Source organism: Falco naumanni, chromosome 14 (assembly GCF_017639655.2).
Source record: "Falco naumanni isolate bFalNau1 chromosome 14, bFalNau1.pat, whole genome shotgun sequence".
Classification (NCBI taxonomy): domain Eukaryota; kingdom Metazoa; phylum Chordata; class Aves; order Falconiformes; family Falconidae; genus Falco; species Falco naumanni.
In genome coordinates this window covers 17636561-17661746 of record NC_054067.1, presented here as the reverse complement: position 1 = coordinate 17661746, position 25186 = coordinate 17636561, and the positions used below count along the sequence as shown (strand labels likewise).

Genomic DNA, 25186 nt, shown 5'->3' with positions numbered 1-25186 from the left:
TGTTTTGGGGAGGCTCAAAATATCTTATGCTTATCAGTCTATGATAATTTTGTTGTAAGAAAATTGTGTGGGGTTTTTTTTTTCTTTACAGATGCACATGTGCAGTTTTCTGTCACTGCCAGCTGTTGTAGTTGTGTGACTGAATGTAACTGAGATTATATGCAAAACCACAAGGAGAAATGTTAGCATCTACAAGAGAAATGTTAGCATTTACATAGAAGTGGCCTTCTGTAGTTACATGTTTTTAACGTTGTGAGATGTTTTTTGTAAAATGCATAGTTTTAAAATACATTTTATTCAGAGATGAAGCCAAGTTAAGAACAGTTTGTACAACTACTAGTTTCTACCCTCAGGACCTACTATGTTGTTCTCGGAGATGGGCCAAAACACTGCATTGCAAACTGCCAACATGATCTGAGGTTTGTCTGGTTGCCTTAAGCAGAGTTGTGGTTTTCTGGTTGGTTTTTTTTTGTTTGTTTGCTTGCTTTTTTGTTTTGTTGTGGAGGGGCTTTTCCATTTAAATTTTCCTGATTGGGATAGTTTGCATACTTTCAGATCGCTCCTTTTGCTTAGAATTGCCTGCAGAGTTAATATGCTTCTAGATCCTCAGTTCACACATGGAATATTTGTTTCTCAGTCCTGGAAACTGGGATGAAAAAAAAACACAAAACCACTAAAATGCTGGATGGAGTATGACTAAAAACATTTTCAAAAAAGAATATTGTAGGCTTTAAGTTCTGCTAAGAAGGCTATGAAGTAGACTTAATGACACTTGATATATACTAACATATTCAAAAGCAGATCTCCAGAAAATCCTGTAGCAGTATTTTGTACAACTCATTAACTTTAAGTCACAGCTGAGCACTCTATATGGAAACTTGCAAAATATTTGTAAGATGGAGTTAAAAAAAAGTGACAATAACTGTGCCAACCAACCAGCCATTTGTCCCAGGAGAGTGGGCAAACGGCAGAAGGAAAAGAGGAAGTAAGAGTCCCTGTGGGGTAGCTCTTTCATCACATGATGTAGCTACAGCCTGATGGTTACATGTTTTCTCTATCACTTAGATAACTTATCACTTAGATTGTACAGTAACAATTGCATACTAAAAATAGTAAATATTTTGTGTTTTCTTTTCAGTGTAATGTGAATGGTTCCTAAACCTGACCTCTTTGTGTTTCAAGTGCTCTTTTTCCTGTTTTGCTGAAGATCACGAACGTGATTTGAGGTTTACTCCATCAAAAACTAAGAGAAATAAATGCCTGAACGTACATGTGCTCAATTTTCCTGATCTCTGCCACCTGCACTTGTTTGCACTTATACCACAAAGTATTTTTCTAATGTTCTGCCTGCTGCTCTTAAAACTTAGAGGTGGGTCCAATGTAAATGCTTTATGGAAGAAGACTTGGCTAAAGCAGTATGAGTATTGTGGAAAATGCAGAAAATTTGGATTAAAAAAGCTCTTAAAGCACTTAGGAGTTATGCAGAACAAATAGTGCTGTAGAGTTTGGATTTAAAAATTAAATTTGTGCACAGAGATGTCAGTCAGTTGGAAATTATTCTCAGTTTTCTCTGACTCTGGAATGACTGACCTTTCTGCTCCAGTTATGTGTGCTGCTTAACACAGACAAATAAAAGCACAGAAAAACAAAACGGCCATTAGGGCCAACTGAAGAGAAGAAAAAACCAGATCTGAGCATTTCTTTTTAACTGAAACTGGCAAACTGTTAAACTGTGGCTGTAGAACAATGAACTGTGAAATATAAACTGATGTAGTTGGAAATAACATTACATTGCCTGTCGCTGCAAACAAGTGATTAAACCCATGATTGCTTGATTAATTTCACAATTCCAAAGTTATGTGTGCTTTAGAAAGCATAAACTACGCCCAAATACTTATTTTTTATAAAATTTTAACAGTAAAAGGAACACTTGTACTCAAAAGAGAAGGTGCATCTCAAAGTATTAAGAACTGAGCAGCCCGATGGAGCTGGCCTATTTTATAACCTACTACCTTCTGCCATGAAGATTCGACTCCAATTTTAAGATGCCTGCAAGTTTCAGAGCTGTCATTTTATTTGAAAGCTGGTATTATTGGGTTTTATCAACAGGTTTTCACTGTTGGATTTTTTAAAAGAAATACCATTTCATCCAGTACTCAGGTACGCCTCAGCGTCAGAAGAAATGCAGACAGCTATATGAATTTTAGGCATGCTTTAACTACGTGTGTATTAGAGAGAGATGGGTAAAATTCACTGTACTGGTCTTGCTTGCCTTTTTAAAAGAACAGTCACACTGTGGAAACAGTGCTGAGCTGGAACCATTTTTCAAAGTGCAATCAAGTACCATGTTTGTATCTAAATCTGGACTCCAAAGATTTGTGGATTGTCCTCATCTCACTGTAACAGATCATGATTGTTTTCATGACTCTCTTCTCAGTATAACTTCATAAGCATAGACTCAGTTATACCAACACAAAATGGGTATTTTTCTCTTTTTAAAATAATTGTATTAATACAAGGACATCTGTTAATATGAGCCCTCTAAAAATCAGGCATATGATTCTGGTTTCCACTACCCACACCAATACGCCCATGGTGAGAGACCTTCAGTTTACATGGCGAGGCTCAGCCTGAGAGATTCTCTAATCCACAGAAAGTTAAGCAATTTTTCATTCTTGTGAACCATGAGCACATGTTGATGACTCAGGTATTGGGGACTGGATTTCTCAAATTTGATGAAAGAAAGTTTGTCTTTTGTTTGTGGTAACAACAGTTCTATTTTAGCCAAACCACCACACCAGTTATCCCTTGTGTCTCACCTGTTCCCAAGATAAAATTCAGGGAAACCTGCTGAAGTCAGAGCGTCACAAGGAAACCCCCGTGTGTGTGAAGTGTAAGGACACCCCATGGATGGGGCCCTGAAGAAAACGAGGTGGAGACAAGGCTTTTCTCCAGGGGCCGGCTCCTCGGCTGCCCGCACTGCCACAGCCAGCCCCGGCCGCCTCAGCTCCCGGCCGCCCGCGGAGCAGCCGGCCCGGCTGAGGGGAGACGGCCGAGCACGAGTCCCGGCCTTCCCGCCTCACGGCGGCCCCACCGAGGGCTCGGCCAGGAGCCCTCGGGCCGGATCCCCCTACACGCCCGCTCCGCGCTGCCAAAGCCCAGGCCGGTCACTTCTGTGCGTTTCCACTCAAAACGCCGGCGCTCCGCCATTTCCTAGCACCAGCCCTGCCCCGCTCCCGCCCCGCCGCCGGCCGCCCGCTGCCTCCGCTCCCCGCAGCGGGCCTGCGCGTGCCCATGCGCGGTAACGCCGGCCGGGCGGTGCGCGTGCGCCCAGGCGTCCGGCGTCTGTGAGGCGGCGGATTGGGAGGAGGCGGCGGCGAGGCTGCAGGACCAGGAACTGCTCCGGTTGCGGCTGGGAGGGGACGGGGAGGCGCCCGGTGGTGCTCGTCGGTCCTATGGGGCCTTGAGGGTACAGCCCCGGAGAGAAAGGGGGTCTGTGCTGGGGCGCGGAGCCGGTGGGAGGATGGAGGGACAGGCGGCTCCGGGCGCGGGCGGCGGCGAGGAGGCGCTGAGCTCCGGCAGGATGAACCCCAAGCGGAGTGGGCGCGCCGCGGAAGAGGAGAGCCGGAACAAGCCCAAGCTGGTGAGCGGGCTGTGGGGCTGGCAGGGGGGCAGGGGAAGAGGAGGAAGGCGAGGGAGGGGGGGGGAGGAGGAGGGAGGCTCCGGTGCCGTTTTCTTGTTTCCCAAGTAGAGAATCTGGGGCGGAGGGGCGTGCGGCCGGGCCTGGGGGGTGCCGGGCTTTCAGGAATTAAAGGCTGCTTTTTGAAAAATCCCGTGAGGGGTTTTGGGTGCCTTTTGGCGGAGGGAGGCGGCAGCTGGAGGGGGCGTGCGGCGGTACCGCGCCGAGGGCCGGGGGCGGCCGCTGGCAGGGGCCGGGAAATCCCGGGTCCTCCGTGAGGGCGATGCCGGCTGGATTCCCGGCGGGTGGTGCCCGGGCCGCCCCTTTGGGGTGAGGTGCGGTGACAGCGCTCTGCTGTAGGCAGGACCTCTTGGTGTAACCTCTGCTCCGCTCATTTTTCGAGTGGAACGTCACGGGTGGTTTGGTTTTTTCCTTCTGTATGGGTTGAACCATCCAGAATATTGGTGGTTGTGATGCAAACAATGTGAACATCTGAGTTACTGTCAAAGCAACTCAAACATTTGGGTATTGTCCAGTGTTTTTGGAAATATCTGACGAACTTTTGACCAAAGCTTCTTTAGGACTGTAGAATTTGTTCATTACATGTGGTTTTTTTTATTTAAAATTAGATATTTCTACTTACAGACCTGATAACTTGAAATGTAGGTACATTCCAAAGCCAACAGCACTGGATTGCATCTCATTTTATAAACACACTAGCAGCAAACCCAGTGTTTACTTTTGATTGTTTACTTCTGTAACTTACAAGTAACTTATGCTCGCGTTAGATCAGTTTTCTGATGGGTTTTCCAAGAACAGCAGTGTAGCAGATACTTAAAACTTACCTGACTTTTCTTATGAAATAGAGTACTAGTTTCAAACTTTATATAATCAGTGCAGGGGTTTTCAGCGCTAGTGGTAGAACCAAGTCCACATGTAAGTGCTCCCACCTTGTGTTCCCTTCATGTCTGCCTTGGGCTGATGAGTCTGAGAACTGTGGGAGTGTTCTTGTCACCAAAAACTAAGTTAGAATGCGTGTGGGGAAGAAGTTAAATTTGTAATGTATGAGGCGTTGAAAAGTTACTGAAAGTTATAATGATTTAAAAGGTTGACAGAAAGCCAGAATACTGAATAACTTCAAGCGTGCTTGTATTGAAAGTGACCATGTTTATTTTAGCAAAAAGTGACCAAATGTGTGTCTCATTTTCTGTGTTATTGAAAACAAACTCATACTTCCTTGCATAGGATAAACATAAACAAACTTCTTCATATAAACGAGGTGCTTGTTTATGTTTATACTACCTTTACTGTTTCCTAGCTAAAGTGGCTGGGAAGGCTGCCTGAAGATGCCTGCAGGGAAGTGATTTAAAAATCACACAGGAAAGTACCTCTATTGGAAGCTGTGGGCACAAATTTGAATGCTTCTTTAGCAGGGAACACTTTGTTCTGAAAAAAATACATAATTTAAAAAATCAAAGAGCTCAAAATTAGATTGAACAGGACAACTGTTCGCATTGCATATTCTTTTCAGTTATTCTAGTAGTAGAATAACTACTCAGTTATCACTAGAGTAGGCTTTTACTGCTACATTTAGTGGAAAATGTCCATGATGTTAATATTTGACTTCCTATGCAGTCATACGCTTTTGTTTCTTGAGGGGATGATTACAGTCCGTCAGCAACATGGGTCACAGTAGTGGTATGTTGGTTGAACCAGATACCTTCTGAAAGGTAGTTTTGCCCTGAGATAAAGTGACTAGCCTCTGATGATGTAACGAGTGAGTGGGTTGAATGGAAAAGTAGTTATTTTGATTCTGGACATGATGTGCACAAATGGTGTATGAAACTGACATGAAGAGGGATCTTCCTCTGAGGGAGAAAAGGGATGGGGTTCAGGTGTGTTTTAAGTTGAGGTGGTGTGAGTGGACAGGCAGATTTATCAATTCTTGCCATGGATTTGCGAGGGAAGAACAGGACTGTAATCAGGGAAAGTCTGCGTCCATTATGTGGGAGAATAATCCTACTAAATTTTGCTGGCTTTAATTTTGAATGGAGTATTGGCTCTGCTGAGGCTAGCAATATCTTTAGGTATTTGGAGGACAACCTTACTAGTACCTCATCCCTGTTCTTTTCCCTGTGTAAATAAGATGAAGGTATATTTGGGACTTCTGTAAGAGAAGCCACACTATTTGTGCAAGTATTGTCACTGAGTTTGTATACAAAGCTTTTCAGAGTTTGATGCAGAGATTTTCTTGGTTCAGCTGCATAACTTAAAATTCATCAAGTTTCAGTACAGTTATAAGATGAATCAACCTGTACTCTGTCAGTTTGCTGTGTGTAATTCAAGGAACTCTACAGTGTGCTGAGAGGAGTGTGTCTCTTTTCCAGAACTTCTTTCACACATCAAGTGGAGTGCTGAATAAGGGCTTGGTGAGAAGCGGTGTGCAACTACACATAACAGAGGGTTTATTTTTAGTTCCTGGCATAGCAGCTGAAATCAGGCAAGTCATTGGGAAGAAGTCTAGGGGAATGATTTTTGTATGATGGACTAAAAATGGCTGTAGATGACGGGGAGCTGGGAAAGCTGAAATTATTATTTTGGGGGAAGGGAAACTTGAAGAAGAAGGTGGAAGTTTTTTGTTGCCCCATGCTTCCCATCTGAAAGTAGAAGGTGGGCAATGGTGCTTGGCCTGCAGAAGCATAGTGGTTTGGTGGGTCTTTTTTAAGGACTGAAGCCTGATTGATAGCATTTATTCTTGACTGACAGGAAGTAAGACTAGGCTATCAAGAGAGGATCTGTGCTAGAAAAGACAATGATGGTTTAGAGTATTTTTCTGTAAGATAATTGATACATATGTATGCACACAAATAATTGAAGATGTATTATATTAGAACTACTAATTCAATTTTCTTTTGCTGTAGGTAATTGTAAGAATCATTCAAGTTTCATATAATTTCTAGAATGTGACAGAGCTGCACAATGAGAATTTAGTTCCAGTTTTTATACTAGTACTGTGTAAACTGGAATATTTTTCTAAAATCTAATGTCTGTCTTACAGGCACCTTGACAGCTGCTGAAAGAGCTCTGCTTTCAATTTTTTTTTTCCTTTCCCCCCCCCTCCATTTTTTGCTGGCACAAGAACCAGAGGTGGGAATGAGTGCCTGGTGTTTTTGTCATTATTTTTGTTTATAATGAAATGGGCAGGAAAAAAAAAAGTTTTGGCAAACAATCACCTGATCTCCTGCCAGCCCTGAGAATAGCCTGGCATGAGATGGCAATAAGCAGTTACATTCTTAACTGGGTTTGGCTATGTGCTTGTTTTGTTTGTTTAAAAGTATGCATGTTATACTAGGGAAACAGGCTAAATTAAGGTTGTCAGGGAGATTGCTGCGATTCCTGTATTTGTTAATGTCATTTGCTCTCCTTAACACTTGAGTAACACATGGGAAGTATATAATTCTGTAGGGTACCTAGGAAATTGGTAAGTGCTTGAAAGAGTAGGGTCTGATTTGGCATAGCTGTTAATGCTTAGCTGAACCCACAGTCTTATCAAGTTATTCATCAAAAGATGAAGTTGAAGCAGGGAAGTTGAAGCCAGACTTCCTACAGAACTTCATGGGAGAAGGGAAGACAGAGCTTGTAAGAAGGAGCAGGAGAGGTCGCTGGAGAGTGGGCTGAGTATAAGGGGGGGAAAAACATTTGAAGGATGATTAAGCATTGGTTGACCAGAGACACTGGAATCCCGCTCCTTGTAGTTTTTCAATACTTGGAAACCTGGACAAAGCGTTTAGTAGGCTGGTTGGAGTTCAGTGCTGACCATGCTTTTTTGGGCAGGAGTTTAGGCTAAACTGAGAACTGAATGAGATCCTTTCAAACACCTGTGTTTCTATGAATTAGTACTCAAAAAGAGGTGTTACAACAGGATTTGTGGTGCTTCCTGACTGTTAGGACACTGACTAACCAGAAGTTAATATGGCCAGTGGTTTTCTGGGTGCTTTTAAATTAGCGTTAATAATATATTGTGTCAGCTTAGTGTTAGCATATGTAGAAATACTCGTGTGCATGTAATGGGAAGTGCCACACTAAACACGCAGCATTACCCCCAGGTTCACTTCAGGTTTGTGTGATAGTTGTTCAGCGATAGATACTCCACTTAGCTACAAACAAAATTTCTGAAAGGGGCTGTCTTCTGAGTGTGATGCTGTCTTTAAAAGTAGATAAGGAGACATATCTTGTATAACATGAAAAACAAATTTTTAGGGGTGAGGGAGAGCTTATTTGATTGGAGAACAAGTGGATTTGGTGATTCATCAAACAAGGAGCAAGTCATGCTTTGTTTTAAAAGCAGAAATTGTTTATGCTTAATAGTGAAGTTTTTTAAACCCCCTGAGCTTTGAGATGAATCAAAAGCTGTGAACAAAATGTTCTGACTAATGTGGCATAAACTGGTGTCGAACAGTGGAATGAAAGCTTTCATCAGCTTTAAAACAGAAGTAAACTGAGTGTGCTTGGGAGAATCGTTTTCCCAGCTGGGCTCCTCCACCCATATCACTACAGGAGTTAATGAGCACTTTAAATATTGAGTATCCGTTACTGTCAGACAGGCTGTGTTTTACAAGACCTACAATGTGCCATCAACTTTGACTCCTAAGGTTGTTTGATATTGTTCTCCTGTGGAGAAATAATGTGCTTTTTACATGTGACTTTTGATGTTTGTACACTTCATATGTGAACTATGAGTCAGGTTTAGCAGAGATTTTTGGCAAATGACTAAAATGTATTATGTTTGAGATCATAGTGTCTCCGAGTTGAGTCAGCACATGCCTGCAGAGGATTCTTGCTTCAAGTGTATGCTTCCCAATAAAGTGAACATAATGCTTGTGTTTTAGAAGACTTTTGGTCTTATTAGATCAAAGTCAAGGTATTCCAGCAAGTGAAGTTAGTTAGGGTACAGCTATTACTGACAAGTAAAATTAATGTCTTGAAAAATTTGGTTCTGTTTCTGAAAAGTATACAGATTGGATACTACTTTTAATATGGTACAGTAGGGCATGCTTGGTACTGATGTTTAGGTAAGCGCTTTAGCTTTTATGTGAATGTATACCGACACTGTTTAAATGGGGTGATATGTCAGGCGATAGGCCTATCTGCTTGTGGTACTTAAACTTCCTGAACTACTACTTGTAAGACAAAACTGTAGAGCAATTCTGTATGATACAGGAAGCTTTGCAAAGAAAGCAGATTCCACCTAGGCAATGTGAAAGACAGTTACAGTGAGAACTAACAGTGTGCATATCAAGAGTGATGTTTTCAGAGATTTTAAGCAATATCGTTCTGAATACCCAAGTTGAGTGTGAACTTTTGCATTTGTATTACAAATAGCCTGTAAAGCATGCTAATGATACTGTGATTGCTGATGACTGGGTAGAAGGAAGAGATGGGCTTGAAAAGTTGGATGGGCTACAAGATGATGTCATGTTTTCTGCATCATTTGCAGTTCTTTAGAGCTAAGCAACAATGGCTACTAACTTTCCTCTCATTCTTTTCATCCCTGTCCAAATTTAGAGGTGAAGTAAAACAGGAGATGGCAGTTGCTGCTGAAGCAACTGGCAATTTCAGTTGTTACTCATCAGTTTACTTGTTCAACTTTAAAGCCACAAGAACTTAGGAAACTACTAGAATGAATATTTTTGTACAGTTCCTTACAGGTTGTATATCGTGGTCATTCTTTACTTTCAGTATTTTTGAAAATAATTTAATAACTTAATTTTGGAGCAAGTAAGTTTTTTGTTATGAAGGGCTATGGTGGTAGTGCAGATAATTTTGAGAGAAGATTGACAGTAGAAAGACTTCAGTGTTTGTGTAGCAATTCATAAAGTTGCAGGTAAGACAAAGGTAACTTGTCTTAAGCATGCATGTTATTTTTGTATCCAACTAATTGCTTATTCTAAGGTCTCATGCATCAGGTAGCTTTTTTGTACGGTATTGGAGTGAGCGCCTCTGTTTCCCACTCTCAGACACAACTTCCTAAAAGGTAGATAAGCGAAATCTTGCTTAACAAAAGTAGTGGTAACGCACTCTGCAAGGCAAATATAGTCTATGTGTTAACTATTAATTGATAGTATGGGAGGAAGGGGTGACTGTAGAGGAATCAAGGCAGTGGGTTGATTAGCATTGATAATAGGCTGCTGTGGCCCTGCTGCGAAGGCAGTGGGTTGATTGACATGGATGATGTGCAGCTGTAGCTCTTTCTGCTAAGTAGTTGAATAGCCCTGAGGGGTGGGGGAGAGGTGGCTGGATGGAGGAGCAGCAGTGTGGTCTGGCCTCTGGAGGAAGGAGAAACAGCATGGACAGTAGAATCTGACTGACAGCAAAAGCCTTGTTGCAGCCTGATAGCTTGCTTGTGCTGCAACAGGTGTCAATTAAAGAATATATTTTTTTTTTTTGAGGCAGTGGTGTAGGCTTAAGCAGTCTCCATGCCCACCCTGGTGCTCTACTGCCTTGAAGTTTTTGTGTGGCAGTGGGACAAACAAGATCATGAAACTGAACCAGTCAATGGTTCAGCTTTTTTATTTGTTCTTTGTTTATTTGCTAGAACTGATGTGCCTAATGTTATGGCACACTAGAATTCCTCCCTTTGTATTTTCTACAGTTTTCTCCCTGTTTTTTCTACAGTTGATCTACCAGTAATATTAAATTATGATTGTGTCTGTTTTCCAGCCGTCTTCTTGTGATAGCTGTTTAGTTGGATGTGATGTGAAAGCAGCATGTTGTATGCACATGGGCAGATCTGAAAAAGATCTGCTATGGCAGTTAAATGATACTGTCACCTGCATTGTGATATAAACTATAAAATCAGCTGGTTTACAGAAATTGAGAAATACCTTGGAAGTTCAATGCTGGAACAAGGCCTCAGAGGGGAAACATGTTTTGATACAGCTACAGAAGGTCTTCGGTCCACCTGGGTGTGGTAATATTTGGTCTTAAGGTGTAGTGCATGCTGTAGTATCACCACACCTTCTGTTACGTAAAGCAAAAATGTTCTTAAGAGTTTCGAATAGATATGAGCTCTTCTTGTGTAATCGGAAAACTGTATTTTCGTATTCGTTTCAGGCTGTTTTGGGGAAGAGTGGGAGAAGAGGAAGTTCAAGATGATGCATATGATAGATAGCTTTCTTGTCAGGTTCCCTTCTTGATCCTTTTGGTGACCCTAAAACTTTGGAATTAAGATAGTATTGGAGAAAGTATTAGGTATGCTGGATGTGTGACGTGTGTTTGCTGCTTTTAAATTTTCTTCGCACAGTGTTATCAGATATGGAGGACATCAAAGATAGAAAGAGTTTTCATTACTAAAACTATTCTCAATGTGTACTTCCCAACAGTCGAGTGTGTTTAAACTTGTCTTGAAAGTATAGAATGTAAGTGTAAAAGTCATCACCTGATTAAAAAAATGTAATTGGAATGAATCCTGCCTTCTATTTATTGGTGATTTGTGTGTGTGTATATATATTTTAACACACATACTCACATACTCCTACTGCTTTCCTAATTGCAGTTGAAATACTAAGTTATCTCTTTATAACATCCAAATTAACATACTTGTTACCTTTTTATATGAGAATAAATACAGGAGAACTTGCTTGAGGAATGTGAAATTTACAGAGAAGTGCTACTTTGTAGTTTAGAATAAACATCTAAATAAAAAAGTTAAGTTTGAGATAGTCAGGTAATAGCACTGTAGAATCCCGGCACTTGGAGCTACAGGACAGTAGCTGTACAGCAAATAAAGTAGCATCTGTAATTTTCGGTTACGTAGGCCAAGGGAATTGCAGAAAAGGTACTGGTGGATGCAGGTTGGCATGAAGGTACACAGGCCCATTCTCTCTGGTTTCTTTGCTCAGGGATTAGCTAGTCAAATGTTAGTAACTTCATCCCATATGGGATCACGTGAGCAAAACCACATCATAATGCGTATTTATGAAAATGAGAGGAAATGATCACAGACCTTAAATGTTCTTGAGGATAACTTTTTGTCACAACTAGTTAGTTATGTGTTTGCAAGTGGCTTTGTATAAATTCATGTTGGTGTCTTAGGGATGGTTGAACAAGACAAAATAAGTACTTTGGTCAGGAAAAATGTTAGTTCTGCAGTCTGTTATTCTTTCTTAGTATGGCAAGAGCTAAAGATGGTTGTTAGAATATGACCTTTAAAAATGCCTGTGGTTTTTTTTTTGTTTGTTTTTCTTCTGTTTTGTTGTTGTTTTTTTGTTTGTTTTTTTAAATGAGTAGCTTTCTGAGGATCAAATGCTAAGCCAACTTGAGAGTCATTAGATTCTGGACTCCTAATAAAAGATAAGCTAGTTAGTTCTTGTAAAATGCAGACTTTCCTGTCTACATTTTCACTCTTCATATTCTCCTGCGGTGAATTATTTTTATACCTATAAAATTGAAGTAACTTCTAAAATACTGTGGCTTCATAATGGAACTATGCTGAATGTTTGCATTTATGATTGTGTGAGTGCTTGAGTAGATGAGAATTTGACAGTTATTAATAGTTGAGATGGTTACATGGTGTGTTCCAGTTGCATTAAAACAGGTAACTATTTGCATAAAGAAGAAAAAAGATGACAGCGTATCAGGCTAAGCATATATGCTGGTGTCGTATACTTTTTAATTTTTGTGCCAGCCACATTTAGAGGGTACCTTAAAAACAAAAGGTTTAAATAAAAAATCTGAAACAAAGGGTGAAGCGATATCAGCTGGCTAAGTTCAGAAGTTAGCACATGAACTCAGATTAACTTAGATGGTTCAGTGGGGTCTGTCCCTCTTTGTAAGCCATACAATAGCATTTCTGTCTAATTTTGTATACACTTTACATAAAATAAGAACTGTTTTCATAATCATTGCAAGTCTTTGCTTATAAGAGCCTTAGCCACTCAGATTGAGTGAACTGATGCGTATGACAGATAAATAGAAGGTAGTTTATAACTAGACTGGAGAGAGAAGTTGCAACCAAAGCTTCAGCACTGAAACATCTAGTAACTGATTTTATCCTGACTTTGGTGTCTATACAGGGATTTATTTCTGGTGCTGCTGCCAGTCTTAATTCCCAAATTCCCATAAAACCAGATTCTTTGTTTTGTTTTTTGTGGTCTTATATAATGGGACAGTAAGAATTGCTGTTCTCAGGCTATCCACTCTACTAGAACTTCTTCAGTTCCTCCTTTCCACTCCACTATGGCAAGTGGATCTTCCACTGCTTTATTCTCATCAACAGAAAAAAGTGAGGTGAGGAAACTTTAATTTAGCATGTAATTTCTTGGCTAAGCTAGAAATACAGCAGGCAGTGTCTGCTGCAGTCTCTCAAGCCTTTACAATCCTCCATTCTCCACTACTCTACTGTCTTCCAGCTGTGCAGTTTAATTTTTGTTCTGTAGCTTATTTACAGCTTGATGGAGACATTCCTGAACTGGGAAGGTGAAGAGTACAGCAGTAGGCTTTGGTAGAATTTTGATCTGTAAACTAGATACACAATTTTAATTTCCATATTTTACAAGTACACATCCACATTTGAACTTCAGACAAAGTTTGGGTGGTTAAGACAGGCTTCCTAAATCCATTAAGGTTAGTAGACAGTATTCTGTGATTCTAACTAAATCCTGAATGACTTAGAAGATAAGCAGTAATCCCATCAGTTAACATTTTAGATTTCAAAGCAATTGTTTTGAAATTTTGATTTTGAAATTTTTGAAGGCCTTTATATATAAATTCATGTGGGTGTTCAGGGGTAACCTAAGCACATACCACATCTTAATATTATGATGAACTATCTTTTTTTTTTTTTCTCCTTACTTTATCCTTTAGCAGAAGATAACAGATTCTCGGAAACCTGTTAGAAGCATCTGTAATCCTCCTGAATTCATGTTACTTCTTAACAGGGAATCTCACTTGTTCTGAAGTTGAATTATACTGTTGGCTTTCTCATTATTATGTATAATATAATACCTCTCTGTTCACATGCTGCTTCATTTCCTACTTCCTTAAAGGACAAAGAATCTTGGGAATCTGTTATAAACAGGAAGGAATAGGAAAAGGAGCAGAGAGCCCTTGTGCTTACCACAGCAGATATAAATTCAGTTTAACCTGATTATGCTTTGACTGTTGAATTATATTATGGTCCATGCCTGCAGAAGTTACTTGATCTAGAATTTCTGTCCTTCAAGGAAAAGCCCAAGTTCTTTACTGTGGCAGCAGCATTGCTCATTTTTCCAAGTTGTAGTATCACGTTGTTCATTATTAGGGGAGAAAAAAGTAACTTTACTATCAACTTTTTTTTAATGTAGGGATCAAATACTGCTGTGATCAAATACTTGCTCTTTTCTGGGAAGTTAGTGACTTGGAATAAAGACAACATTATTCTAAAAAGTTGTTGACATGATTCCTGTGACTGTATGTTCCAAGATTGCTGGGTACAGACAAAATGAACAATGTTCACTAGTAATTCCTGCTTCTTTGGCTCACCACATCCCTTCCACTGCCAGTTTTGTTAAAGGCTGTGTATCAGTTGATTGGATTTTGTGGGGTTTTTCTTACTATTAAAAAAAAAAAAAAGCAAATACACATGCCTTCCCTTCCTCAAGGTCTGTGAAAAGTAAAATATTCCATTTTCAAGGAGCTGCCCAGCATCCAACAAAGCTCTTCACAGAATAGACTTCATATGAACTTATGAAACTTGCTGTGGGCCTTCTGCTTTATTTTTAAGTGTATCAATTCTGTCCTTGCCTATTTCTATTAGAAATTATTATTTCTAATTTATATTATTGTATATTATATTATTCTAATATAATAATATTAATTTCTTAGAAATTATTAGTATTGTATTAGAATATAATAGAATTTATATTATATTCTATTCTACCTATATTCTACCAGTTATATAGTCTCCTCAAATGGTAGCAGAGGAAAATGCAGATCGGCTGTGACACTGATTTCAGTGTTTGCTGGACCCCAAGAGCAAGATTTATTCTATGAAACCAACAGCATACTCAGTAAAGAATCTTCCCCAAACTATCTCTGCACAGAACAGGAAGATAAGTATATAGAAATTAGCCTGTCACATATGAAGGGGTATTAGGCTGTACTTGCATCCACTGGGAAATATGAAGCAGGAATGAAAAAAAAAAATAATGGTGCAATAGTACTGAAGAATTTTCTCAAAGCAGTTTCTGCCAGGTGTTTCAGAATGTTTTCAAAAGAAATCTCTAACTGTCGAGTTAACTGGTCATTGCTCATCTTGAAAGAGAAACCTAGGTTTCAACAAAAGATTAATGCCAGGTTCAAAGCATGTAGTTGTAGTTAAAAGGGCTGCATGTCTAGGAAAGAGTAAAAACAAACTAAAACTGCATTTCAGGGGTGTCTCTTTATGAAGTGAGGTATAAAAGGAGGAGGCCTATTCTCACTACTTTAATTGGCCAAACTCACTAGCTTTGTAATAGCTTTCACTCAGTCTGAGCAGCTCCACAATGTGTGTGAATGAAAAGATCAACCAATTGCACTCAGGAGAGCCCAGAACAAGGAAGGAAGATGAACGGCAATTTGTTGCACATGAAGTATTGCTCTCTAGCAAAACGGGCTTTGTTCTGCTGCCACATTGAAAGCAAAGAGCTCAAATCTATTGCTTGTATCTAAGTATAAGATTGAGATGAAGCCTGCACTTACTATGTCAATAATTGTTTTGACATAGTTTTTCCAGTTTAACTATTCCAGAATGTTTCAAAAGCAATTCACAATAATACACCAAAAAAGCAAAAGCCAAGTTCCCTAAAACCTCAGTGCTCACAAGTCAAACAAATGCATTTCTGAAATACAAGCAGCGGAGCTACGTGGCTGAGTATGGTACTGATGGGCACACTTGGCAGAAAAGCAGCAGGCATGCCACCAGTACACTAAGCATCTAAACCATCCTTTTACTGAACTAGGAGCTGTTCTGTGTTCATTTCTAATTAAGTCCTGGAAGTTTATCCAAGGACTATTGAAGTGACTAATTTAGCATGTGAACTCCGTCTAAACCCACTAATTTTCTTCCAAACCAAGTGATCTGCTTACTGTACATACAATACAGAGAAATATGCTGATACTGACAAGCAATCCAGCCCAATACCAGTACCATATCAACTGCTTGGACAGATGGCTTCTTGTTTGGTAAAGTATACCTGGCACTCTTTATAGTCACCAAATATATATAGAGAAGACTACATGGGTGTGTCACAGGATTTTTGAAATTATTTCAGTGCACTTCTAATTTACTGAGGGGATGCAGCTTTTGAAATAAGCTTTCTTATCAAGCAAAGCATAAAATGTAATTGGCACTCAACAGTCTGAAACCTGTTCTTTTTAAAATGGTGTTCTTCAAGAAAGACCATTAAAGTATCCTTTACCAAGATAATTAGATTTGAAACTGAAGTTATTTAAGCCCAAAATAAATGCAATGTTAGATAACCCAAAAAATAAAATGTATATGCTTAAACAGATGATTCAAAGACATGAAGAAGTAGAATACCTTTACTTATTTTCCCTATTTATGCTGCTGCCCGTTGGTGCAGTCCCATATGTTATCTTCATATTGCCAAATAGGACTGCCTTGTTTCCTTTATGCAAATACTTGTTGTAGTGCAACTGAGACACGGCATGTAACATGTGAGGTCTTCCTGGAGGTACCTGCGGTTCCTATGCAGAAACTTTGTATCAATTTCTGTGGCTACACTTATTTTATTTGGATTTGCCAGACTGCCCAAAATCCTTGAAGTGGAAGATTGTTCTGGGCCTTAAGGATATTTAGCCATAGAGTTTTGTACTTAATTATTTGTGGTGTTGTGGTTGGTGGTTCTTGGCTGTTGGTTTTTTTTTTGGTTTTTTTTTTTTTTTAGTGTGGTTTTTTTTCCCCTTTCTTTCTCTTTGTTTGTTTTTTCCTTGTTATTATTTTAAAGATGTGTTCTATAAAACTTTCTGTTGGTTAATGATTATGCAATGCCACATGCATTTCTAAATTAAGTACTAAAATCAGTGGGTAGAATTTCTGATTAAAAATGGAAGCTTCAAACTAAAATAAAAGGTGTTAAATCTTTGTTGTAAGGGCAGGGTTTGTCATGTCTCTTAACCTTTGTAAAGATCTCGGTTAGTTAAATAGCTTTTAGAACATTAAACCTGCATATTGAGGCTAGTATGCACTTCATAAAAGCAGTATTGCAATGCTTGCTGCTTGTGAAATTTGTGAATGGAATTATGACTTGGCTCTTTCAAAAGTTTAGTTTGTAGAAGTTTTAACTAGCAAACTGTTGCTTGATAGTTTTAAGTGAGGAATTTAAAAGCTGTAGAGCATCCCGAAGAGAAACAGTTTATCTCTCCTGAAAGGCATGCTGTGCTGTCACAAGAATTTTTCCAAGATGCTCAAGGGAAAACAAAACCTCTTGCATGACCACTGGATATCAAAATAAGAAACAGATCCTGGCTGTGCGAAGTGCTGTATAAAGAACTCAGCAATTATGTAGTATAACTGTTACAAACTCTGCTATTCCTGGGTTGGTTGATGGAAGGTGTTTGGACTCTAGCTCTAGCAGTAGCTCTGGAAAATGCCAAAACTTAGTTAATTTACCTCTGTGCTGGCCAATGTGAAAAATGCCTTTTCTAACATGCTTTCTGAAATCGCTTCTACAGTAGTCTAAGCTGCTCTGGCTGGCTGTCCTGGTGCAACCCTTGCCCTTTTTGTCTCACGGCCAGCAATTTTGTTGGCTTAGACTGATGTGGAACTGCAGCTTTTGGAAAAAGCTTTTAATTTTGCTCTGATTTTTAAAGATTACTTATCAATGCAGACCAGTGAATTATTGTCTGAAACAGACTTTTCAAAACAGTAATCACAGTTTGTGCTACAAATAATAATAATACTAATAAATTAGTTGAACTGGCTTCCTCAACTCTTGGTGACTTACAAAATTGTTGACATTAAGGATATCTAAATTTGTTTACAGGTATTTTTTTCAGCTTCTGAATTAATCTGGCTTCTTTGAAGTCATCTGGGAAAGTGCAGGTTTTTTGAGCAGTCCGTTTGGTTTTGGAGTGTGATAGTGGTCTGCCAATGAGACAAAAAATGAAGAAGCTGTTTCAGTTTCTCTCAGCCTCTATTTTTAGTTAGACCAGACTGATTCTTAGGGTCTCTCTATTCCCCTTGCACAGTGTGGAGGTGCCCCTTTCACTCAGGGGATCAGACAGTGGCATTTGTAACTTGCCTCCAGCCTCTTCCCCTCCCTCCAGTTCAGGATCAGCGCTGATTCTCCCAGCACCGTGATTAAAGAATTGGTGCCCTCTGCTGTTAATAATTACCAGCATGGGTGACCCTCTGGCTTTATTTAGCATGAAGAGTTGTATAACTTCTTTTCTGGGTGGCCAGTCTCCTGGGGGAAAAAAGTAGAGTAATTGAGGAAAACCAGACAGCTTCTTGGTTCTTGGTTCCTCCAGTCAAACAGCACTGACTCTGTGTTGTACACATTAATAAGTTCTCAGCTTCCTTTTGTAAGGTGTTCATGTGCTTCTTGGTCTCACTTCGTAGTGCCCCAGGGAATGTTCACCTGCATGTTCAGGTTATAGATTAATCCTTAGTTTAATAATTTAAATAATGCATACCTGAGGAATTTGTGAAGCCAATGGCTGCAAAGCAAGCAAGAATTTTCCATGTGGTGTCACAGACCAAGTGCAAATGTGCAACAACAGTAACAAAAGTATTAGTGTTGTTACCTTCAATTATCTTTGATGTACCAGATGGATTGCAACAATTCAAGTTCTTTTTGAAAGCATGGTGAATGCTCCTTGAAGTGCCAGAAACTTATCATGACAAACATTTCGTCAATTACTTTTTTTACTGGTTTTATTAGTAATGCCAGATATACTTTGTGACTTGTAAAGATCTTGAAAGTCCTAAATCAGTGTGTAGTTATAGTTTCTGCACATCAGCTAATGTGGCTGAGGTATCTTTTTGCAATATCCTAGATAGCTTTTCATATTTAATTACCAAACTGAATATGTTAACAGACAGTTAAATTGTCTAATGGGAACATTACTTGTTCTCTGTACTGAAGAACAGAAGTTGTAGGAGTGAATTCTGTTTTGTGGCTGTAAGACCTAGACTTGAGTTGCACACTTTTTAGACTTCAGATATTGATCAGTTTTGGGGTTTTGTCCCTTTAAATTCCCTTTGTTCAGGTATTCATACAGGATGTTACTCCTTTCCTGGTTTTATGCAAATTTATTTGCAGCTAGTTAAAAAACAATTATCCTTGAGCAAAGTTTACAATGTCTTTTGGAGGTGTTGAAGTCCAGGTAAATTTTAGGAGAGTTGTATCATCCCAGTTTAGAACCAAGAAAGTTATGAGAAGGTCTCATTTCCATTTATTACTCTTAGAAAATTAGGATTGCTGGTAGCAGTTGGAGCTGTTACCTGAAGCTTAGTCTGTGTGCAGAAGTGGGGTGTTGCAGTGCACCGCGATTTGCCTGAGCAGTGTGCAGTGGAGTTAAAATTGCTGTTAAGTTTAGAAGTTAGCCAGCTGATCATTGTTTCATTATACATGCGGTAAACTGTGGGTTGCTTTTGATTTTGTTTTTGTGGTGGAAGCAAGTCTGGAGTAACAAGAAAGTGGCAAAGTAATACTTAAATATAATGGAAAGGTTATTCAACCCATGTAAATGCATCTTAATTTACAATTCATGGCCAGCTCAAGTGATCTGGAAGGTTTTATTAACACATAAATGAGAAAGAGATTTAAAGAAAAGACTTGCTGTGAGTTTTGTGATGAAAGTTAATGCAATAATCTCATGTCTTTAAGTTCTTTGAATGTTGGAATTGTTATTGTAGGAGCCTGAACTGAGCTTGTATGAGGAAATAGTGATTTTGGTATCAATAAATACAGCAAATTACGGTGGAAGTCTGTCTACTGTTCTTACATGCAAGATTTCAATTACACTGAATATTAACATGACTGAGACTGACCTTTTAAGATGAGTAGTGTGATGCAGTTGCATTAGTATATGCAATGATTTTTGTGTGCCTTATTTTCATGATCTGTCAGTACATACACAAGTAATGGGATACTTAGAGTAAACTAAAATTAGGAGAAGTAAACAAAGTGGTATTTAAAAGTAGTGATGGACTAGAAAGACTACATTTGAGAGGGGGAAGCTCTGCCACTGAAGTCTTCTAAGTGAAGAATTAAGTAAATCAGTAGGAAATAGTTCTTTCATATGGGAGTTGAAGAAGTTCCATGGTATGCATTGATATTAAAACCTAGGAGAGCTGTCTTAAATTGTATGTGTGTGTTTACATATAAATACTAATTTGATTTCCCATATTTGCAAATGCTTTATCATAGAGATTTTTGCAAAACCTTTGGCTTTGGTCTGCTTCTAAAATGAGGGAATGGTGTCTTTAACAAGCTAGGAAAGGGTTGGTTTCATCTTCTTGTGTTCTGACTGTCTTACAGATGGCATAGAGAATAATGCTAGAGGAGCTGACAACAAAAAGTGTGCTATCTTAAACTTCCTCCTGGGGAGGTAAACTACTTTTGGCTTACAGTCTTAAATCAGACTGGAAGTGTGATTTCTTTGTTAGTATAAGAGTCTGTCAAAATTGCGTGTCAGTGAGAATCTGCAGGTACATAACTGCCTTGCCTCTGCCTCCAGCTGCCTGCAGTTTCTCTTCTACCTGTTAAATATGTTGCTTATCTTGAGTAGCTACTGGCAGCAATGTAGCTGGTGCACTATAAGGAGATCTGGGAAGTGCGCTTGAGATGTCTGAAAAAAATGCTGTGTGGAATCTTGCTTTAGTATTCTGTATTTTGCCCAGAGGTATTTGAGTGACAAATGCAATATAAATGTAGAGATAGAGTAGATTATCCTGTTCCAGGTTCTGGGAGAGATTGGCAGTGCTTAAATGAGAAGAAGTTGGAGGGGAGGGGGGGGATGTTTCTAGTACAAGTGACTGCTAAAACGGATACAGAGTTTTCAGACTTTTTGCTTGCATAGGTCTCTGGCTTCCAGTCATGGTTAGGCTTTACTTCATTTGGACTTCTTTCTCGATAAGCTCCACTAAAAAGAAAAGGTTTGTTTACCAGAGTAATGACATATTAGACCTGATTTCAAGGCTGGAGTATTACTTTCTTTTTTAATTCCATAATAAGTCCAGGTAACAAAAATACAGGAGAGGTGTAGTTGTAAGGAAGACGTTTTAGATACAGCAGTTAAGAAGCCGAAGGGTTGGTGTCAACATCTGGAATAGCAAGAGAAGATTTTATCTTAGATGTCTGCACTGGGTCAGGCTGAGATGGAGATAATTTTCTTCATAGCAGCCCATATGGTTCTGTGGTGTAGATTTATGACCAAAACAGTGCTGATAAAACACCAGTGTTTTAGCTTTTGCTGAACAGTGCTTACCCAGTCTTAAGGCTTACCATTTCTTGTGGCCAGGAGGACAAGGGCAGCGATCGTCCCCCTGTCATTAACACTGGTGAGGTTGCATCTCGAATACTGCATTCAGTTTTGGGCCCTTTGCTTTAAGAGGAACATAGAGGTGTGGAGTAGAGGTGTCGAGAGACGGGCAATGGAGGTGGTGGAGGGTCTGAAGCACAAATCTTATGAGCAGCAGCTGAGGGAATTGGAGTTCTTTAGCCTAAAGAAGAGGAGGCTCGGCGGGGGGGACCTTATTGCTCTCTACAGCTGTACTCACATAACAAGTGAGAGGACCGGAGGAAAAGGCCTCAAGCTGCTCCAGGGGAGGGTTAGATTGGGTAACAGGAAAAATTTCTTCCCTGAAAGGGTGGTCAAACATTGGAACAGGCTGCCTAGGGAGGTGGTAGAATCACCTTCCCTGGAGGTGTTTAAAGAAATGCGTAGTTTTGGTGCTTAGGTTTAGTCATGGATTTGGCAATCCTTTGTTAAGGGTGGACTTGATCTCAGAGGTCTCTTTCAACCTGAATGATTCCCTGTTTCTATTCTTCCAGTGCTCACCATGACCCAAGAGTAGGAGGGGGTGGGCCAGAGGTTGTGAAGGGACACAGCCAGGACAGGTGACCTAAACTGACCAAAGAGATACTCCATACCACAAAGACATGCTCATCAATAAAACAGGGGGTGGGGTGGGAAGGAAGTGTTTTTTCTAAAGTAGCAGTTGCTCAGAGACTGTGTAGGTATTGATCTGATGGTGGTGAGTGATGGCTTCAGCATCATCTGTTTCTTTTAATCTTTTTTTTCCCCTTCATTTGTTAAAATGTCTTTATCTCAACCCATGAGTTTTTCTTGCTTCTGCACTTCTGATTCTCTCCCTGATCCCCCTGCCAGGCAATGAACGAGTGGCTGGGTGGGGACTGACCTACCAGCCAGGGTCAGTCAACTGCACTGTCCTGGATACCTCTCAATGCTTAAAGTATGAACACATTGCTCCTCCTTCCCACCTTGATATATCCTCCGTTATTTGTATAGACTTCCAAATTTATTAAGCAGTGTTTATTAATGAAATGATTCCTTGATATGATAGTTGATACTGGTACGTAATACAAATTGCCTTTTTGGCCATGAATAAAAATGTAATGTTGGTCATCTTTGTCAGCAGGATTTTACTACTGTTAAGGAAAAAAGTGAGAGTATGCTAGGAAGGGAGATACAGTAGGGTTTGGTTTGTGCATCATCAGTACACTGGCTTTAGGCAGTTCATGTAAGAAATCAAATTATTTGGTCTTAAGGAGAAATTGGCAGAAGACCTAAGAAGCTAGGGCACAGGAAATTCTACTCAACTGAGTCTCAAAAACTGTCAAAAATGAGAGTGTCATATAGTTATCTGCTGACTGTTTGAAGTCCATAAGTCCATATTTGTGTTGGAAAGCTTTCTAAGAGATTCTGCTGTCTTTTTTTTTTTTTGTGTGTGTGTGAAATATTGGGGGTGCTAGAGCTATACAGGTTTTGCATTCATGAGTTAAATAGTCAAAAACCAAGATGAAATAGGATGCAAGCATTTTTCACATGAAACACTGTCGATTTCATGCCCTATTAGCTGCAGTTTTGCTACAAGACTTCCTGAAATTTCAAGTGCCTTTTAGTATTAGAATACATGAAATACAGACTTCCTTATTCTGAAACAGTAGGTAACGCTGTCTTTTTTTCTTTGATTTGTGTGTGTGTTGTTTTTGTTTTTGTTTTTTTTTTTTTTTTTAATAGAATATTCAAATAAAAACTTTGGCAGATGATGTGGTAAGGTCTTTGTAACATCTTAATTTGCAATGGTAACTCCATGCTGCATGCTGTTTTACTCCAAATGTGGACTATGTAACACATTTTTATAAGGATATTAAGCATTAGATTTCAGAAAATTGAGTTACTGTTCCTAAAGAGCATAATTTGTAACTCAGTTGAAGAACAGTAATTTATGATATCTGTTTGAAGAAGCTTTAACCACATTCTTTACACTTCAGTAATACTGTGGATGTGATGAAACTTACTTAACAGTTCAAGTGCTACTTTTCTTGACCTCTTTCAAGTAAAGGATCTGCAGTGGCTCTTGTGGAGTTAGTTGCCGCATGATTCAACTGGAACTTTTATGTGTAATAAGTATGTACTGTATGTCAAATAAGTTTTTATTCAGTAGCACTAACTTTATAATTCCAAATACTTTGAAAACTGTTGTATTTTTACAGAAACTTGTATCAAAATTGACTTAAGCAAAATTAGAAACTTGTGTTTTCTGTATATAATAGTTAAGCTGCACCAGCCACTTAGTTCATTATCACTTACATGTCTGAAATGAAGAAATTGTACCAAATAATCATGTAGAAGATTGATTTATGACTTGAAAGTGATCTCACCATTGCATTGGGATTAAATAAATTTGTTGTTAATAAGGTATATTTGAAACAGATCACAGTACAATGAAATTGATCTTAAATGACTTCTTTTTTTTGGTGACTGCTGAATGCACATTTTAATGTACGTGAACAGTAACACTGCATTCAGTATATTGGCTAATTTTGGGTACTGCCTTTCAGGCACTATGTCATACCTTTGGCCCTTTCAATAGGCTATGCCCTAATTTTAGTTTCAGAAAGTGTGATGTAAACTATTCTAATAAGGAAAAAATAGGATTAAAGTAGTAATCTTGTCAACTATGTTAACAGTATCCTTGTAAGCAATGTGTTTCTGTCCACAAAACTAAGATTTCTAAGGAAGAAGAAAACCCAGCCCCAATCCCCTCCTCTCAAAAACACAAACAGACCAAAAAAACTCCAAAGAAATTCAAAGGGCATGCAGCTTATCTAGGATTACTTTCCCTTCAAAACTTTAAGCTGGTCTTGTAGGATCTCAAAAAACAACAACAAAACAAGCCAATAAAAAGAAACAAAACAATTGAAAAAAGGAAGAGTATTTCTTCTCCATGTTCTGCAACAGTCAGAAGTCTCCACTCCTGACTGGACTGAATGAACACTAAATGAATCCAGATTTCCTATAAAAGAAATACTCCATTAAAGTCTTCACAACTTCACAGAGGTTGTGTAATTAAAGGAAATAAAATTTTGATTGACATGCCTTCATAAAGATTGCAATAACTGCTATGAATGAGACTGGTAAACCTACATAAGCTGCTGTTACATGAAAGCACATCTTCATAAGGCTGTTCAGTGCCTGAAACAAATACGTCAGTATTTGTTGATGCAAACAGTTAATTTAGAAAAATTGTTACAGACATAATGTTATAAAAATGAGTATAAAATATATATCTTGTTAAAGACAATATTATTAAAAAATTCTGCCTTTATTCAGAATAGTTATATATTAATAATACAGTAATAAATGGCCTTATAAGGAAGGTGCTCTTGTTGTTTTTTTCCAATATTAACAAATTAACTGAGTAAGCATGCTTTAAGAAAAAAAAAAAAAAGGTGGGGGGTTTGGTGTAAGGCATAAAACAAGTCAGCCTTAACCAGTGAAGCGTCATTGCAGACTGTATGATATGCTTTCACTAATGTCTGTTATGTGTGTTTAACTATGGATGGCTGCCTCTATGTGAGTAACCATTACCTGGCTTTTTAAAATTATGCACTAATTTCAGGAGTCCGTACTCAAAAACACTTCAAGGAATTGTGAACTAAACTTGGAGCATTAATTCCTCTACAAACTTTATTTTACTTTAGCAGGATTTTTTTATAAGCCTGATGAACTTGTGAGTACCTCCTTCCCAACGCTGGCTTTTTCAGTTGTCCTCCAAAGACTTATAGCTCTTCAGGTGAAGGAACGCTTGGACATTACCTTTGTGGTACCATATTTATTCACTATCAGGATAATTAGGGAGTAATGTGAGAAGATGAACTCAAGATTTTGAAATGCTTAGAGTTTAACATAGATGGCATACTTAAGAAACTGTGAGAAATAGTTATATCCCTTTTGCTTGTGACCTGTCATGTATTTACCTTAAATGTTTTT

General features: G+C 39.0%; 1 protein-coding gene across 3 annotated transcripts in view; it reads left to right on the top strand.

Moving 5' to 3' along the window:
* Positions 1-3344: 3344 nt before the first annotated feature.
* Positions 3345-25186, top strand: part of DIAPH2 (diaphanous related formin 2) — a 243393-nt gene continuing 221551 nt past the window's right edge. For 2 of the 3 annotated variants that reach the window (XM_040614068.1, XM_040614067.1), the window contains exons 1-2: positions 3345-3643; positions 22931-22963. In XM_040614068.1, coding sequence (XP_040470002.1) covers positions 3524-3643; positions 22931-22963 — 153 coding nt within the window. In that variant the 5' untranslated portion in view covers positions 3345-3523. The remainder of the gene's footprint in view (positions 3644-22930; positions 22964-25186) is intronic. The other variant, XM_040614069.1, reaches the window with a different exon arrangement.